The sequence below is a fragment of the Protomyctophum parallelum genome (genome assembly GCF_964188405.1).
Source record: "Protomyctophum parallelum genome assembly, chromosome: 14".
Lineage (NCBI taxonomy): Eukaryota > Metazoa > Chordata > Actinopteri > Myctophiformes > Myctophidae > Protomyctophum > Protomyctophum parallelum.
The window spans coordinates 37,850,898-37,869,538 of record NC_139709.1 but is presented as its reverse complement, the minus strand read 5'-3'; the positions used below and the strand labels follow the sequence as shown (position 1 = coordinate 37,869,538).

At 42.7% G+C, this 18,641-nt stretch overlaps 2 protein-coding genes across 3 annotated transcripts in view; both read left to right on the top strand.

Annotated features, from left to right (window-relative positions):
- The window catches only part of fastk (Fas-activated serine/threonine kinase), a 28,249-nt gene extending 21,193 nt beyond the window's left edge, over positions 1–7,056 (top strand). The window contains exons 14-16 of one of the 2 annotated variants that reach the window (XM_083781873.1): positions 111–357; positions 1,773–1,887; positions 4,102–7,056. In XM_083781873.1, the coding sequence (XP_083637999.1) occupies positions 111–357; positions 1,773–1,887; positions 4,102–4,188 (449 nt within the window). In that variant the 3' untranslated portion in view covers positions 4,189–7,056. Of the gene's footprint in view, positions 1–104; positions 358–1,772; positions 1,888–4,101 lie in introns of both variants that reach the window. The other variant, XM_083781872.1, reaches the window with a different exon arrangement.
- Positions 7,057–9,698: 2,642 nt separating this feature from the next.
- Positions 9,699–18,096, top strand: tmub1 (transmembrane and ubiquitin-like domain containing 1). The gene is made up of 5 exons (XM_083781882.1): positions 9,699–9,784; positions 12,251–12,556; positions 13,653–13,871; positions 14,312–14,507; positions 14,898–18,096. Exons 2-5 carry the CDS (start codon positions 12,303–12,305, stop codon positions 15,063–15,065), a joined length of 837 nt encoding a protein of 278 aa, XP_083638008.1. The 5' UTR covers positions 9,699–9,784; positions 12,251–12,302; the 3' UTR covers positions 15,066–18,096.
- The last annotated feature ends 545 nt before the right edge of the window (positions 18,097–18,641 follow it).

Genomic DNA, 18,641 nt, shown 5'->3' with positions numbered 1-18,641 from the left:
CACAATTCATCCCAGTGTACAACGGACGACAATATCAAGATCAATTATGATCTCTGCGATCCGATTATTGTGAGTGATCCCTATTATGTCATACTTGTGGGCAGGAGCAGCCGGGGGCCCGGGACTGCCCCCTCCCAGCGACTCCTCCCTCTTCCAGTTCTCCATCGGCAAGATCCTGGAGGACGAGGGAGTGGCAGGGGGGCCGGGGGTCAGGGGTCATCACGACCTGCCGGGGTTCTATGAGGGCGTGGTCTACCCTGAGGGGGGCGACGTGGGCCCCTCCTCGCCATCGGGAGCCCACCCCGCAGAGCGGGCGGAGTCTGATGGTACTATAGCCGACCCCAGGCAGGTCAAAAGGTCAGTAAGCTGATATTGCAGTTTGGTAATTTTCTCTCCTACCAGGACCTCTAGTACTGCTGGTTTCATCTCCTAGCAGGACCTCTAGTACGGTTGGTTTTATCTCCTACCAGGACCTCTAGTACGGTTGGTTTTCTCTCCTACCAGGACCTCTAGTACTGCTGGTTTCATCTCCTACCAGGACCTCTAGTACTGCTGGTTTCATCTCCTACCAGGACCTCTAGTACGGTTGGTTTTATCTCCTAGCAGGACCTCTAGTACTGCTGGTTTCATCTCCTAGCAGGACCTCTAGTACTGCTGGTTTCATCTCCTAGCAGGACCTCTAGTACGGTTGGTTTTATCTCCTACCAGGACCTCTAGTACTGCTGGTTTCATCTCCTACCAGGACCTCTAGTACTGCTGGTTTGATCTCCTAGCAGGACCTCTAGTACGGTTGGTTTTATCTCCTACCAGGACCTCTAGTACTGCTGGTTTCATCTCCTACCAGGACCTCTAGTACTGCTGGTTTTATATCCTACCAGGACCTCTAGTACTGCTGGTTTTATATCCTACCAGGACCTCTAGTACTGCTGGTTTTATCTCCTACCAGGACCTCTAGTACGGTTGGTTTTATCTCCTACCAGGACCTCTGGTACTGCTGGTTTTATCTCCTACCAGGACCTCTAGTACGGTTGGTTTTATCTCCTACCAGGACCTCTGGTTTGAGGCAGCGGTGGCCGAACGGGTTTCGGAGCGGTCTTGATATCGGAAGGTCGCTAGTTCGTATCCCGGACCGGCACGTTAAAATTACCACCGCTGAAGTGCCCTTGAGCAAGGCATTGAACCCCTACCATGAAATGTTCTATGAGCAGGGCCTGGCTGTAAACAAGTTCTTGAGCTTAGTCCAGTTACCCTGGGTAAACATAGTACCTTTCCTTTCCTTTGGTACTGCTGGTTTCATCTCCTACCAGGACCTCTAGTACGGTTGGTTTTATCTCCTACCAGGACCTCTAGTACGGTTGGTTTTATCTTCTACCAGGACCTCTAGTACGGTTGGTTTTATCTCTTAGCAGGACCTCTACTACCAGTTGACTATAGGCAACATTTGGCAAAACAGATTTGACTATAAATTATTAGTCGGGGACAGGCCTACAAATGTTTGATAATAGCATCTACAAATATAAATGCATCTACAAGATGCATCACAAACGTGATGCATTTTTAGCTTTAAGAGTTGCTAATGTTATAAATACTGCTAATTTATAAATACTGTGTGTGTGTGTGTGTGTGTGTGTGTGTGTGTGTGTGTGTGTGTGTGTGTGTGTGTGTGTGTGTGTGTGTGTGTGTGTGTGTGTGTGTGTGTGTGTGTGTGTGTGTGTGTGTGTGTGTGTGTGTGTGTGTGTGTGTGTGTGTGTGTGTGTGTGTGTGTGTTTCAGGGTGATAATGTCTGTTAATGACAAGTGGCATTACTGTCACAACTCTGACGTGTTGGTGGGATCCAGAGCCATGAGGGACCGACACCTCATGCTGCTAGGATACAGCATAGTGCAGGTAATTAACAACAGTACACCCCCCAAAATATTCATTTTGAACCCCCCCCCCCCCCAATCTCTCACAATAAACGGATTATCTGGGGACACACCCCCCCCCCCCCCCCCCCCCCCATTTCAAAACATCTTCATTATGAAAAAGTGTTTGGTCCTCCCCAATGCTCATTATAATAATGGTAAAAATTTTGGCTACGCACTGTGGATCTCAGAGGAGGGCTATAGTCAGTTCAGAAACCCACATGCCAGTGACATCATCGATGAGGATTCCAAGCTAATAAAAAATGCAGGCTTTCCCTACCTGGATAGTTAGCATGCTAGTATAGAAGCCATTGTTCTCGCATTAATTTTGGGGGCAGCCATAGCTAATGGTTAGTTAGTCCGCCTAGGACTCCAGAGGTCCCAGGTACGATTCCAGCTCTCCCTGAGCAAGACACTTAGGCCCTCATTTATCAACCGTGCGTACGCCAAAATATGGGCGCACGCCGAAATTAACGACATTTTCGGCATTTAACATTTCCGGCAAAGCTTGAAATTGAACGTAACAACGTTCAAAACCCACGTCTGCTCGGCAGCTGGCGTACGCTTTGTCCTCACCTGTTTTTCTGTCGTAGAACAGCGGAGCAGCATTGTTTGAAACGGTATGTGTATGTAAAAAACAAAAGAGAGATTTCCAACTTTACAAGTAATTTAACTTTAAAATAATAACTTTAAAATCGCGCAATTAAAAACAATATAACATGTTTACAATGTATTAGTTTGTGCTTAATCAAACAGTGCTTTACTGGCCTTGTTATGCGAGCGCACTTGTGAGATGATTTTGGAGCGCATGCGGTGATGCGGCATATGTGATTATGATATTATAAAAAAAAGCATAAATGGACTGCATTGCAAGTGACAATGACAAGCATACAGCTTGCCTATTTGTAGTAAGTACTAGCAGGCTATAGGCGTAAGGGGCTTAATCATTCACCATTTAAATAAGTGCTTAGACAGGTTTTGACAGTTTTGACATTTCAGATAAAAGCGAGATCATTTTCGGGGGTCGGGGAGGACGGGACCGCGGTGTGCGTCGCCAACACATACCAGCACACATGCAAGCAAGCCTTCATCCATATGTTTATGATTCGTTCATCAATGATCAAATCACTACATAAACGTTGATTATGACTGCCTTGACGACATGATAGCCTATCTCTCATGCAGGCATCACTGACACTCACCCACAGGACTTTAATATCACAGCAGTGCGCAGTCTCACGCCTTCGCCGTGCACTGCGCACGAATGGGTAAAATTAATATAGGCCAGCCCAAACGTATTCCATTCATGGCGATGCAATGTCGATGTGTCATGTAGGTGCGTGCGTGCGTGGACATGACAGCAAGGCAAGCGAGGTGAGAGGGAAACAGACAGGGTAGGCCTGCAACTTTATTTAATTCATGCAGGTGTTCGTTGTTTATTTATTTAACAACACACCAGTTAGTTGGGCTTGCAAGTTGCGTGCAGCGTGTGTGCGTGTGCGTGTGCGCGTGTGTGTGTGTGTATGTGTGTGTGTGTGTGTGTGTGTGTGTGTGTGTGTGTGTGTGTGTGTGTGTGTGTGTGTGTGTGTGTGTGTGTGTGAGTGAGAGAGGGGGGTGACTTGAGGCGGGCAGAAATTCACGGTAACCATGGTTTCCAGATCGTATAGCAGTGGTTCAGGTCGCAAAAACGAGGGCGAGGCTTGAGTTCTTAGGGCGTGCCAGATCAAATTCAGCCGTGACATTTATTAACGTGAGAACGAAAATAAGGAAGGATCAGCTGTTTGTGATCACTTTATAAATGCCGTGGCGACGTGGGTGTACTACGAAACCTGCACTCGAATCTGTGGCAGATTTTACACTCGATTGATAAATGAGGGCCTTAACCCCTAACTGCCCTCTGCTCTCCTCTCAGCTCTCAGCTGGGTGAAGCTGAAAACTGATGTTCCCCCATGAGATATGATGTAATAATAATTATTATAATACTAATAATAATAATAAATAAATAAATGACCAAACCTGACTACTGGGGATGTGATTGGTAGGACTGTTTCTGAACTGTCCACAGCCCACCAATGAGACACTCACATTAGTGAGGACCAATAGTACGAAGATAGGTTGGAAATACGTGAAGTGGTCCTTCATGCAAGGTAAAACAATATTTTTTTTGATAATAACAGAATCTTATGTGTCTCTACAGTTGCCGTACCACGAGCTGGAAAAGCTGAACGGGATCGAGGAAGTCAAACAATATCTTCACAAAAAACTCCTGGACGTTCCGTTATGACGACAGAACACTGTGTGTGTGTGTGTGTGTGTGTGTGTGTGTGTGTGTGTGTGTGTGTGTGTGTGCGTGTGCGCACACGTCCGCACGTCTGTAAGCGTCTGTAGTGTAGGAGAACAGTGATTGGTTGTCTGGAGTCCATCTTTTTGGGCGTTGTTTGGGGTGAGATTTTCAGAAAAATGTGTGTTGCGTTGTGAGCTTGTAGATCAGATGTTTTTGAAAAGTTTTGAATAGGTCCTAAAGCTGCAATCCCTGTCTTTCATATCCTACACCTGGGATTTGAACCCAAAACCTTTACCATTGAGCTGTGGGTGAAAGCCTGCTTAGGCTGAGGACCTTCGTGCAATACCTCTTTTAAACAAGTAGGTGTCCTACCTGAGCACAGATCTACTGTATTAGAAGACCAAATCCAACCGCCACAGTTGTACTAGTTACATTGTATTAACATAATCTGCCATACCTTTGATTAAAGGTGGTGGAAGTGATAGTGTTTTGTTAAAATAAGTGTTGGGTAACTCTATGTTGTGATGGCATCCATTGTTATAGACTCTCCACTCCAGGTCTTTATTAGACAGAAAATACATTTTCAGGTGAAAATGTCCAATCAGCAGAGAGAACGTATTCAATATGCAGGATAAACCATGACATTATGACAAATAAATCAGCAGACAAAATTGGAACTGGAACCCAAGCTGTCTTTGTTGGGTTCTGTCTGCTGATTAGCTGAAATTGGCAGCCTGTTACTGTTACTGACAGAACAAACATTCTATAGCAATACTTACTACCATAGTATAGAGCGTTAAACTTGTTAACACAAAAAGAACACTCTTCACTAAAAAGGTACAGATTTAAATAATCCAGAAGGAGAGCAGAGGAGCATCAACCCAGGTTAAACAGCACTAATGCTAGCTTCAAACAATGGTTTCGTTTTTTACCCATGATGCTTTCTGTGGTGACATCACCTCCAGTAAGTGAAGACATGTATTAGGAATAGTTCTAAGAAGTTTTAATTTTAATTTAATTTAATTTATTTTTTTATTAAAAGTTGCAAGTCCTCCAACCATTGCACTGCAGACGTACTAGTTATAATAACATTCTCTAATGTACATGTACACATTGGCTAAGATAATCTTTTATTCATTCATTCAAATAATGAAATCATAATCATTTAAAGGAGCACTTTGCCCATTTTCAACCTTATCTTCGAATAATTGGTCCGGACTCCTCAGTCAGTAGTCACTAATACTCATTAGAAGGTACGGTTGAAAGTGGCTGAAGTGCTCCTAAAATGTAGTCTTAACCTGGATTGAATATAAAGCATTATTTGTTGAACGAGATTAAAACTCATCTGAACCACTTCACACCTGGTATCCCTGTATCCCATGTCACTGTAGGCCAAGATGTTCAAAGATTTTGTACATATTTTTTTACTTTATTTTTAAAGAAAGAATAGCAGTGACACATGAGCTTCTAGCGATCTGCTATTTGCACTATTCATCGTGTGAAAAGGTGTAACAGGGCTTTCCAGTTCAGTTAAAAACCACAGCAGGTTAAAAACATCACAGGCTGCATAAGGCTCACCTTAGTACACTGAAGGAAGCAAAACAGCTGCAACTAATCACATTCATAATGGCAGCTGTGTTGATTGCTAGCCTGCCATGTTTTTAATCTGCCTTAGTTTTTTAACATAAAACGACATAATTAGCCCATGGTATAATTACCCCGAAGTGGTACAAACAAGTAAGCGGGTTGGACTGTGTTCTGCAACTTTAGGGCGTGGTATGCAGCTTTAGGGCATGCTCTGTAGCTTTAGGGCGTGGTCACACATATGCTTCATATGTGTCAGCGTTCCACTCACTTTAACGTAAGGGGTGGAGCTTACTGTTGATGCTTTCATGTGAGACTTTCACTGCAGAGTTAACCAATAGGGGAAGAAAAGCACTGCATTGACCCCTCTTGGTAGCCATTTGGCTTGTAGTTTTTATTTTCTTTCAGTGAGCCAACATTCAAACACAAGTAAAACAAACTACACAAACCTGCAAGGCAACATGGTAAATTTGTGTGAGAATGCCCTTAACGTTGAGCTAGTTGAATGGCATGCTAAGGCTAATCAGACCATGTGATCATGTATAGGTGGAGATCTGTGTATGTCACTTGACACAAGATAGAAACTAAACAAATCTTAATCTAATCCCTTTTTTCTATTCTTTATGTATCTGAGGTTTAATGCATGTGTTTATGGAGGGACAGAGGGAACCAGTCTCTTAAATCATTTGTACGCGGAGGACTTTCTTCCATGTCACTGTGTGTGTGTGAGAGAGAGAGAGAGAGTGTGAGGGTCATTGTGTGAGTGAGTGTGTGCGTTTGTGTGTTTTATAAAATAGATTGAGGATGATGATGTATACCAACGCAACTTTTAATGTCACTGTATAGACAGACAGACATTTTATCAACAAAAAGAAAAGGAAAAAAATCAAATCAACAGGATAAGTGCAAGTGTGCAACAAATAATTCAGAGAGAAATAGACATGTTGGGTTGATGCTAGTTCTGTTGAGTGGATGGCTATTGTAGCTCTGTGTGAAATAAAAGGGTTGGGTGGATGCTGGGTGTTGTGGTACTGTGTGAAGTAAATGCGTTGGGTGGATGCTGGGAATTGTAGTCCAGTCAGACGTTGCCACAGTAACCTGTTTGCCAAAGGAATTGTGGGTGTGTCAAACAGCTGTTATTCATTATTAATTAAACAGGTTTATTTATTGTTACTGGGAGTTTGAGGCTGTAAGGATGGGCAGGAAAGTTTGTTTATATTATATAATAAAAAGATATATGAAAGGAAATGTCTATAATTAAATATTAAAAAGCAAAGCCTATAATGTGTCTGTGTGGTTTTGTTTGTGGTTGAATGTTGGTAATAGTAATAGAATATCTTGTGGTATTATTGTGATGCGGCTGCCCATAGTCTCATGCAAAGGAGGTGGTACATGCACCTCCCAGAAATGCACAATTCGTATCCCATGATTTTGTAACCCCCCAATGCATGAGGAGTGAGCAGCTTCACCTGACGGGGGAGTTTCCCTAGTAAGATGTAGAGCGTGGAAGGAACACGTTATTCCAACCAGTTGAGAATATCAAAAGTAAAATCTTTATTTGATAAAGAGTGTTTATGGTTTCATGCACCACTGAGATTTTTCTGATTAAACATATATTATTGTATATTATATTATTAATATACAGGGTGTTTTCTATAAAGAGGAATTACAGAAAATTAAACCCATAGCACGCTATGAATTTAAATTGGGTAAATGGGTATAAAGGATAAACGATTGTTCCATTTCCTGAAAATGTTAGTTTGTGCCAAACAGCCGTTCAGTTTTTATCGTCTTAGCTATTCTTTTTTTTTTTTTTTTTTTTGGCTTTCGCCTTTATTTAATATTTTTTATGGAGGGGGGGGGGGGGGGTGACAGTGACATGTAGTAAAGGCCATCGGGATCGGGAGTCGAACCCGCGGCACACTGCCAGACTGGATTACCAGCCAAGGTGCCTGGACCGCTGAGCCCGGCCCAGGCCTGCTATTCTGCTATTCAGGGGCGACTGTGGCTCAAGAGGTAGAGCAGGTCGTCCAATGATTCATGGGTCGGCGGTTCGAATCCCGGCTCCTCCTGTCTACATGTCGAAGTGTCCTTGGGCAAGACACTGAACCCCAAATTGCTCCCGATGTGCTGGTTGGTACCTTGCATGGCTTCCGCCGCAATCGGTGTATGAATGTGTGTGTGAATGGGTGAATGTAATGCACAATCTATGTAAAGCGCCTTGGATAAAGGCGCTATATAAATGCACCATTTACCATTCTACCATTATGATGTCATTATGCAAAATGACATCACAATATCGTCATTACAACCGATGTAATCGTCCTTTAAAATGATCTGTCCTATAAACAAAACACCATGTTTGCGGTGGTGCAGGTATTTAACCTGTTGCACTGACAGTACATCTGAAAGGAGGGCGAGATCATTACATGCACGACGCTGTGTTGGGGGGCTCAAGGTGTATTCCTTTGGGCTAAGCTAAGCCTCTTAGCTAGACCAACAGTGATCAGATTGAAGTCCACATCTTCAACCAAGTGTAGTTGTGCTGGAGAATTTTACCCCCATTGCTGTGCTGATTGAAGATACTGTACTCTGGGTACTCTGGGGAGGGAAGACTATCCCAGGTTACTGCAATGTGCTTTATGCTTTTGATGTCGACGTCCACAGATGGTTCAAACCACAGGTTTCTGGGACGGTTCCAGAGGGGAGGCAGAGCCACTCTACCAGATTTATCCATGGAGGACGGACCCGGCCACTTGGATGCAATAATGGCATCTACAAATTGGACACCAGAAATAATGGTTTGGTCTTTAATTAACACCAGAGGAACTCCACCACCTGTTTCATCCAGTCACTCTGCCACCATTATCGGGACAAAGATGTTTGTATTCGGGGGATGGTCTTGGGACATGCCATACCAGGTCTATTATAACACCATCAGTGTGTTTGACACAGAGACCAACCACTGGCTGAGCATGCATTCTGCACAGATTCTTCCAGAAGGAAGAGCTGTACATATTCGGTGGCAAAAGGTCACCTCGGCTCAGAAATTCAATGACCTGTGGAAATTCAACCCAGAGTCCTTCTCCTGGAGTCAGGTTGAGCCCAAAGGGAAAAGCCCATGTACAAAGTCTTGTTGGATGGCCTGTTGTTGCATGGGAGATCTTATCATCCTCTTTGGAGGACACGATGGATCTGATGATTTGTTCATCTTAGACTTTAGTCCGAGTCTTAAGATGTTCAGTTATTCAGTACAGTCTGGAGCAGTCAGAACTTCTACCTGACATCAAATGGGAACTGGCAGCCATGACTAGCAAAACTGAACGATTAACATCCAAAGAAAATACAAACAAAATCACATCTGTGTGAAATGAGGGGCACTCTTGTCATCATCAATTTATGTTTATGTTATGATGACCTGTTCTGACATTCCATATGTTGATCTGACCTCATCAACCCCTGACACACTCCATATATGGCCAGTATACAATTCATTCCATAGGCCTATGTTGATCTGCCCCCCCATGCCAAAGCGCCAGCGCTCGCCAGGAGTCTGCTGTGTCACCTAGGCGGATGCGTGCACGCTTTTCACCCTTTAGGGTGAGGTTGCTTCTCGCCCTTTAGGGTGAGGTTGCTTCTCGCCCTTTAGGGTGAGGTTGCTTAATTCTCACCTGGCCCGGCGTCTTATTGGTTATATTAGTAAATGTACTCCACTACTGCTTTGCTTGTAGTATTATCAATAATAATTATAATTATATAGGCCTATAATGTCGCACAGTCTTGTGTCACACAGTCACTGTCACTGTTCATACACATTTAAAAATTCAAAAAAGAACAGTAAGAACTACATTTAAAGGGAACTACACGTGAAGGGAACTACATTTCTCAAACATTTTAACTCAACGTCACATCCGGTCCAACCGGCAACCAGGAAGTACAAAGTAGCAGCTGAGGAGCGAGTGGCTAATGCTAACCACAACTATTATGAGCTTGAATGTTTTACATTTGAACAGTAAGTCATTCATTATTATCATAATTAACTCTAACGAGCGTTAGTTGTGTTTTCATTGAGTGTCATTATCAGTGTTAATTATTCATACATTCCGTGGAACTAAACGTTAGATTGACGTCCATGTAAACAAGGCAAATGTACAGTATATGCTATATTACATGTACACACATATACAGTCATATTTATAAACGCGTGTTGACCATAACGACATGGTACATTTCAGTTTGACTGGCATGGTTTCTACTTACATCTATAAATATCTACAAATAACAACAAACAGCACACTTTATACATTTTAACACCAGCATAGTAACATATTGCTGGTAGGTATTAACAGCTGTGGTTCTCAATCTTTTTTTAATTTGAAAAGGACCACCCCATAGGGCTATATAGCTCTGAAAGTGTACAAATGGATCCATATTTTGTACACTTTCATAGCTACAGCACTGTACAGACCTGTCCATATAGGACCCCCTGGCCTGAAGACACAGGAGTCAGAACCACAATGGAAACAAGCCCCTTTAGGGCTTTTTGTGTTTGCTTTTAGAATCACTGAACTCGTACCACAACTCGTACCACAATAGTACCACAGTACTATTTGCAAAAAATTCAGTATTCAATCATAAAATAAAAATAAAATAAAGTCCCTGGCCTGGACACCAATGCTAAACAACTGCTTTACAACTGGGGTTGCCAACCATCCCTTGAAATACAGAATCATCCCTTTATTTGGTAACTAACAGACGTGTCCCTTATTTTTATTTTTTTTAAGATATTTTTTTGCGGCTTACGCCTTTTATTGATTTTTTAAGGGACAGATAGTAGGCTGACAGGAAACGGGAGAGAGATGGGGGGATGACATGCGGTAAAGGCCGTGTCGGGTTCGGGAGTCGAACCCGCGGCACACCGCGACTGGATCACCAGTCCGGTGCCCAGACCGTTACGCTACGGCCTGGGCCGACGTGTCCCTTATTGAACTGATATTTGTTCCTCATTTTTGGGGAATCATACAGTAAAATAAAATATAAATAATAACAATCATATTATTCTGAAGTTGAACTGCATTACAATTAGTTTGACTCTGTGGTGGTAGTGCCACAGATACATATTGTGAAAATAGCTTATCTACATGTGAGTGTGTGAGATTACCTATTTCTGACCATTTGCCCAATGTTTGACCCATTGATCCGTTGATTACTTTTGATGCAGTAATGGTCATTTTTTTTTAAATCTGGGGATCCCCCAAAAAACTGTTGAGAACAACCACTGATATATAGTGTAGACTATAGTAGTGCTACACGATTCTTGCTCAAATGTAAATCTCGGTTTTCCTCCACAAAGATCACACATTGAGATCACAATTCTCAAACTATTTTTTTCATGAAAATATTTATTGTCTTTGGTCTACATTCAAAATGTGGCACCTGTAACTACTGTGGTTTTAAACAGACAACATCAAAGTGCTTGACTTAGTCTCTCTCTTGTAGCAAAAACATAAGAGTAGGCCTATACTAAAACGAATTGGACAGCCAACTAGTGCTGCACGATTCTTGCTCAGATTTAGACACCTGAAAGGCACCTGAAACTAAATTCCGTTCTTTTGTCGAATAATTATGCAAACTAGTCTAGAGCAGTGGACCCAAAAGATAAATGAGACGTTTGCCCGGCACCCAAACTAGTGAAAATAGCAGATCTATTATTTCTTTGTGAAATTACTGGAAAAAATATTAATAATTAATTAGATTTGTTTTTAATTCTTGAAACACAAAGCTTTTTGGGAATGTTTTTTGAAAATGTTTTGAAATGTATGAAACAATAAAGGGACCCATAAAAATGTGTCCACGACCCACAAATGGGTCCTGACCAGGGGGGCAGTCAGCCAGATATTTCGTGAAGCCTCATTTGAAATCGGTAGTTCATATAATGGCCTGTTGTGGCGCTGGACTGGACCCAAAAAGCCCCATAGCTCCATAGAGGCCCATGTATTTTGGCCCAACTTCACCTAGACTGTATTACCTTAATAAACATGGTCATGAATACTTTCTGCCTCCAGTCACTAGTTTAAAGTCTCATTTCTAATGTCATAATATTCTTTTTGGAAAATTATGGTCCCATTTATTTAAAAAAATGACCATAAAGTCGCGCATGTTCTGAGGGGCGTGGCTACCGTTACAGTCTATGATCGGGATTCCCCTCCCACTCGAGTCAAAATAAAAACCAACGGAGAAGAAGGGGGGAAGTCCCGCCTCGTTGTCTGGGCCAGCCAATGGCCAGCTGGTCCAAAAGGGAGCCAGCCAATGGCCAGCTGGTCCAAAACGGATCTAGAAAGATGGCGATTTACAGTGCATTAGAATGCAAGGGATTTCAGGCTTCATTTTACGTTCATGTTAGACCCGGGGAACGCTTTGTCCATATTTTTTACAGTCTATGGTCCTGACCCATAGTGTGTGTGTGTGTGCTTTCCAGGTGCCTTAGTGTGCGTTGGGCGGTGGTGAGGTCAACGCAGAGGTCAAAGGTCATGGCGGTGATAGAGGGGGTGGGGGACGAGGTCACGCTGCTGTTTGGCCTCCTATTGGTGGGCTTGGTCCTGGTGCTAGCCTGGCTGTCCACTCACACCACAGAGCTGCATGCAGAGCCCGCCCCTTCCTCTGCGAGCTCCGCCCCCACGCCAACACAAGATGGCGCTGCGGTTCCCACAGTAACCCTGGCAGACTCTCTAGCTCCGCCCCTTGGTGACGAAGCAAAGGCGGAGCCTGATGGGGAGGGACGAAGGTACTCTCTCTCTCACACATACACACACATACACACAGACACACAGGTAGGCCTGTCACTGTCTATTATTACATAATTGCCTGATTGTAATCAATCGCCATAATAGTTTCAAACATTAAAAATAAAAATAGTGAAAATAGCAGATCTACAAGCTCACAGTGCTCTGCAATGCGACACACATTTTTTCTTTTGAAAGTATAAAGTGTTGGGGCACAGTGGTCGCAGTCGGTATCGCTCTCGCCTCCCAGCTAGAAGTTCCTGGGTCCGATTCCTGCTGAGGATGCTGTGGGGGCGTGTTCTTGCCTCCGCGTCAACAGTGCCCATACCCTAGGTGGGGTTGGCGATAGGGTCTTTCTGTGTGGAGTTTGCATGTTCTCCCCATGTCCCCTAGGGTAGGTACCCTCACAAAAAACATGCAGTAATCCTGATCTCTAAACTGCCTCCCCCTCGTCAGCCGGATGGAGGGGAAAGGAACTGGTTGGAATAACATGTTCCTTCCACAATCCACACGCTACGTCCTACCGGGGAAACCCCCCGTCAGGTGATAAGAAGCGGCTCACTCCACATGCATTGTTGAAGGAAGCATGAGCTCAGTTTGGGCCTCTCCCCAGGTTGGCAGAGGGAGAGTAGCGCCAATTGGCACTGGGTGAAAAAAAGTCTATACACCATCAAATATGTCAGTCATTTCTGGACCGCTTCACCCATTTTCACCCTTCATACTGTATAATTGGTCCTCACCAATGATCACTATATGATGTCACCATTTATGTCTATTCTGTGGCTCATTGGTGGGCTGTGGACAGTTCAGAATGCTATTGCATTAATACAAAATAAACAAAATAAAACGGATGATGCCACTGGTAAGCAGGTTTTTGAACTGTCCACAGACCACCTCTGAGACACAGTGGGTAAGACAGAAATGGTGGCATCTTATAATTAGTAAGGACCAAATAATATATGAAGATAGATTTAAAATGGCTGAAGTGCTCATTTCACTTTGTCATATCTGCCCTGTGATCCAAAAGCCAAATAAATGATTTTTTTAATGTAATGTTCAATGCCAAAAACCCAATTGAATCGTTACACAACCCTTTAGGCAGAGCCTTACGGGAGACGGCCCAGTAGACGGCGTGAGTCATCGGGACTCCGACTCCTCATCCTCGTCCAGCCCGCTAGATGGTTTGAGTCCCGCCGCCGCGGACCTAGCCGCCGCCCCAGAGGTGCAGCGGAACATGGTGCTGAGGTTAAAGTTCCTCAACGACACGGAGACGATGGCACAGGTCACGCCACAGGACACCATCGGATACATTAAGAGGTAAGTAATGCGTCTAATTAAGCGGTCAGATGGGTGGGCCTTGAACTAAATAACGCATTTGACATTTTGAAATGGGCCTTGATTCAGAAAAGGTTGGAAACCTGGAGACTTGGCATTTAGTAATTGGGTCTTATGATCAAAATAAGAACATTATAATGTTGCATAAAAAAAGAAAATCAAACCTTTGCCACGGACAAGACCAAGTCTTTGCGTGTACGGACATATTGATGACCCCTGTCTGCAGTACTTACTTCACACAGTTTGACTCTGCTTTGCTCTTTCGTGTGTGTGTGTGTGTGTGTGTGTGTGTGTGTGTGTGTGTGTGTGTGTGTGTGTGTGTGTGTGTGTGTGTGTGTGTGTGTGTGTGTGTGTGTGTGTGTGTGTGTGTGTGTGTGTGTGTGTGTGTGTGTGTGTGTGTGTGTGTGCCTGTGTATGTGTAGAACATATTTCTCAGGTCAGGAACAGTGTGTGCGTCTCATCTATCAAGGTCAGCTCCTGCAGGACGACGGACAGAGCCTGGCCTCCCTCAATCTTACCCACAATGCCGTGCTGCACTGCTACATCTCGCAGCATGCGGCGCGGGGGGGCGTAGGGGCAGGGCCAGCCGGTGGTGGTGTGGGCGTGGCCTCAGAGCAGGTAAGCCTCGACCTCCGTTCACTTCTAGGATGGTTCGGAGCGGAGGAGTGAGTTTCGCATTTTCTTATCCCACAGTTTTTGTAACCCATTTTTCATCCGATGCCAATTGCCAAACAGTTCCTTTCCCCTCCATCAGAAAAATAATTTTAAAGTGAACAGCTTTAACTCAAATCTTTGCTGGTGGGGGGTCCTGGGAACAACATATTTTCAAATACATATAATTTTGGGGGTCCTTCACATGAAAATGTTTGAGAACTACTGACATAGCAACATAGTTATTTTTCCTTTTCTTTTTTGTTTTCCAGAAAACACTGGAGACATTTGTAGAATCAGTCTTTATGGGTTAACTGTGATAACAAAAGTATTGTGTTCTCTTTGTTTTCCACACAGGTGCTGAACGTGGGCAGCCTGATGGTGCCGGTGTTCGTGGTCATGCTGGCCGTGTTGTGGTACTGCCATGTCCAGTACCGCCATGTCTTCACCGCGCCCGCCACCGCCTCGCTGATGGGCATCACCGTCTTCTTCAGCTTCGTCGCCTTCGGAGTTTACAGGCGATGAAGTCCTTCATTAATGAATTGACGATTATGCTCATGCATACCCAAGCGCTCTAACCATAATCTATAAAGCAGTTGGTTTCTCACCTTTCTTTATTTTTTTCATATCAAGGACCTGCCAAATTAATGTGTAGTTGGCTATCGTTGCAGTCAGGCAGAAACCTTGTACCTCCGTTTCTTTTTATCGTATTAATAAACGTACTCCAGCATACAAGAGAGTCACACAAATATAGTGCAAAATAGTGCACTACTTTTGCAAGCTCAGAACTTGCATATATAGGCTATTTTGACTACTTTAAATTGGTAAAACAAATAATAAACAAATAATAATATATATATATATATATATATATATATATATTTATAATTATTTACTTTTTTGAGGATTTGCAAGGTTTCCACGCCAACAGCAATGCTGTACTATAATGATGTCTATAGCTGTATCATCGGTTATAGTTGATGAATAACCATAGCTATAGCTATAACGATGAATAGTTCTCATTATAGTCATACTCTCCCATCTACTGGGGTCCACCGTAACCATTTTAAAAAACGTCTTTATAGTTATCGTTATAGTTCCTGGCTGTGAACCGCCTGTATCACTGAGCTGTCCATCTGTCTACCTGAATGTCTGTCTGTCCGTCCGTCTTTCTGTCCAGTTTTGTGTGAAAGACATGGCATAAAACTGTAGCTTCCCCAGCGAAGACAGGCGGTGTTTATGTGTGTGCGCGCACACACGTGCATGTTTAGTGCCAGACACTCCTCTGAGGTGTTTTTCTAAAGGAAGTCAAAAGGTCAACTTCATGACTCCACACACAGAGCAGTGGGTAGCTATGCTGCTTTCTCATTGGCTGAAACCCAAATACACCCTCTTGTTTCCCTGCTTCTTCAGCGCTACAGCACACTGTTGACGGCGTGGGATTCAAACCCTCAACATAATCATTAAAGTTATTGTAAGGCAGTGGCTTTCAACCGGGGGTCCGGGGACCACCAGTGACCACGTAGATCCTTACGGGTCCATTTGGTTTCATTTTACGCTCTGCATTACTTAATTTGCAAGTCTATACAATTCGAGAATGTAGAAGTATTCTTAATTGTATCAGCGTTTTCCTGTTATCTCTCTTATGGTACCACAATACAGCATGGAATTGTGGACAGAATCTTATCCAACGACAAGAAAATATTCTAAGTCTTGGGTCCGAGAGACTAAATCTCATCAAATGCCAAATAAATACTGGATCGTGATAAGAAAAAGGTTGAAAACCACTGGATATCCTTTACACTGTAAGGGATATTATTTGGTTAAAGTTACAGCTCTATATTGTGATACAAGTACTCATTTCTATAGACTCAGTGTTTGTTCAGTAACGGGGGTCTCCAGCTCTTTAATGAACAGAAAATACATTTTCAGGTGGGACTCCAATTTTATCCAATCAGGAGAGCTTCAATGTCATAGTGTTCCCGACCAATTTTGTCCCCTCGTTTGTTTTGTTCCATCCCTTCCACTTTGGATCAAATTCGTATCCCGACTTGAAAATGTACTTTCTGTTCATTAAAAACGTGGAGAGACGGCCAGAACCCTGTTACTGAACTCTAGGAATGATTACTATCAAAATAAAGAGCTTTTTAAAACTTTGTGGCTGCCGGGTGGAAACCTTATGTCCAAAACGATTAATTTCAGGAAATGAGAAAAAAGAACCTGTGTTCCAATGGAACCAATGTAGTTATTATTTATTCACAAGCTCTTAACACTTGGCATTGCTTCAATATTTATACAACCCACAAACACACTTAACCGCATACATCACTTGTACCCGATATACAAGCTCACAGCGTGTCACATTGCAAAGCGTTGTGACCTTGTAGATTGCTAATTTCTGCTGCTTTTATGAGACACTCGTGTGTAGGGCATTAATTTACAAGGTTTCTGCCCAACAGTAGTCTCGCGTGGCCAAACTGTTGCCTTTCGCAATTTTCAAATGCTTCGGTCATAACACGGAGCACGGAAGCTCTGATCATGAGTAAAATATAAAGCGGAATTTAAGCCTCCTCCCCACTTCTGTTTTACCTTATGAGTCGTGCAAATGTATCCTATAAATACAAATCATATAAACATATACAGTATAGCTTGCTGCTTAGCAGAAATGGAAATTAAGAAAAAGCTTGGATTTCGGAGGTGTAGTTCCAGACTATAACATTCGGAGATTGAGGAATAGTTGTCTGGCTTCACAAGACAAGCCCGACAGCAACGACTGAACAACTAAATATCTCTTCCTGCACCAAAAAACGATGTCAACCTGGAGTTTTGCAGAGTGAGCTGTGAGCACAACACTGACTGTGACATTTTGGCCACATGTCTGACTGTATACTCCATGGTAGGGAAAACAAAAAAGTCACTAGCGTAGAGCCCTGAGGGAGGCCACTCAACCACATGGGATTTAAGTGCTCATATACAGTATAGCTCACATTTCCATATTTAAACATTTTATGTATTTTCGTAAATTAATGCCCTGCTTCATCACACAAGAGTAAAAATAGTAGATCTATACAGTACAAGCTTGTACATTTATTGTTTTGAAAATGTTTAAAAAAAGAATTGTTCTGGACATAGGCCTACAAGGTTTTCACCCGACTGCGACGATATGTCACAAAGCCACAATAGCTGAGCAATCGCTTCATGTCTGAAAATAAAAACAAAAAGCTGTTCTCTCTAGTCTCCTCTTGTCCTCTTCATCTCTGCTCGCAAAAAAAAAAAAAGAATACCGAGATGAAATTGTTCTGTTGATGCTTTTTAGATTTTTAAGGATTTGGAATTATATTGTTTAGTTTGATTTCTAGTAAAAGAAAATGTCTTAAATGTGCAAGATTCATTCACTGTGCCTGTCTCACATATTGTCTGTCTGTCTGTCTATGTATGGTAAAAGGTTGTCAGTAGTTGATCAGTATGCGAGGCCTGGATGTGAGAGTGTAAAAATAATCTTTTATGTAAAATATGGAAGAAAGTATACAATTCTATTAAATCATTCTTTTATGAATGTGTTTTTGTTTTTTCTTTCATGTAGTAAAGAGATGTGGAAACCAGTCCGCTTTCTGCTTCAACTATTTTGCACTATTAAAATAAAGCTACTAATACTATGTATAAACAATCTTAATTATAAACTATAAACCATCTTTGATATTTATTAACTGCTAAAATCCTATAAATAGCATTTTTGTCATTGTCACATTTCGTTTTTTCTGTCCTATTAATCTCCCAAACATGTATAATTGCATGTATGAATTTGGGATTAATAGGACATAAAAACATACAGAACGTTTCTACAGGAACTTTTCATGATTTATGTTGCACCCATAATTGGTTGCAGGGGAGGGGGGGGGGGGGGGGGGGGGGGGTCGCAAAATGAGTCCCGGACACATTTTGCGGCTGTACCGATAAGGAAATCGGGACGTTATTTATAACTATGAATAAACCTTTATATAGGCCTAGCTATAACTTGTCTTTATCTCTATCTTTATGTCTATGGAATAAACGGTTTAAAATGAAATAATATGATGCATCAGAATGGAATGGTCATAAGGG

Bases quoted from the DNA above. Each gene is read 5' to 3' on its own strand.
- tmub1 (XM_083781882.1), top strand. From the start codon at position 12,303: ATGGCGGTGATAGAGGGGGTGGGGGACGAGGTCACGCTGCTGTTTGGC. The intron at 12,557-13,652 runs GTACTCTCTCTC...ACAACCCTTTAG, and splicing joins CCTGATGGGGAGGGACGAAG to GCAGAGCCTTACGGGAGACG. The intron at 13,872-14,311 runs GTAAGTAATGCG...GTGTATGTGTAG, and splicing joins ACCATCGGATACATTAAGAG to AACATATTTCTCAGGTCAGG.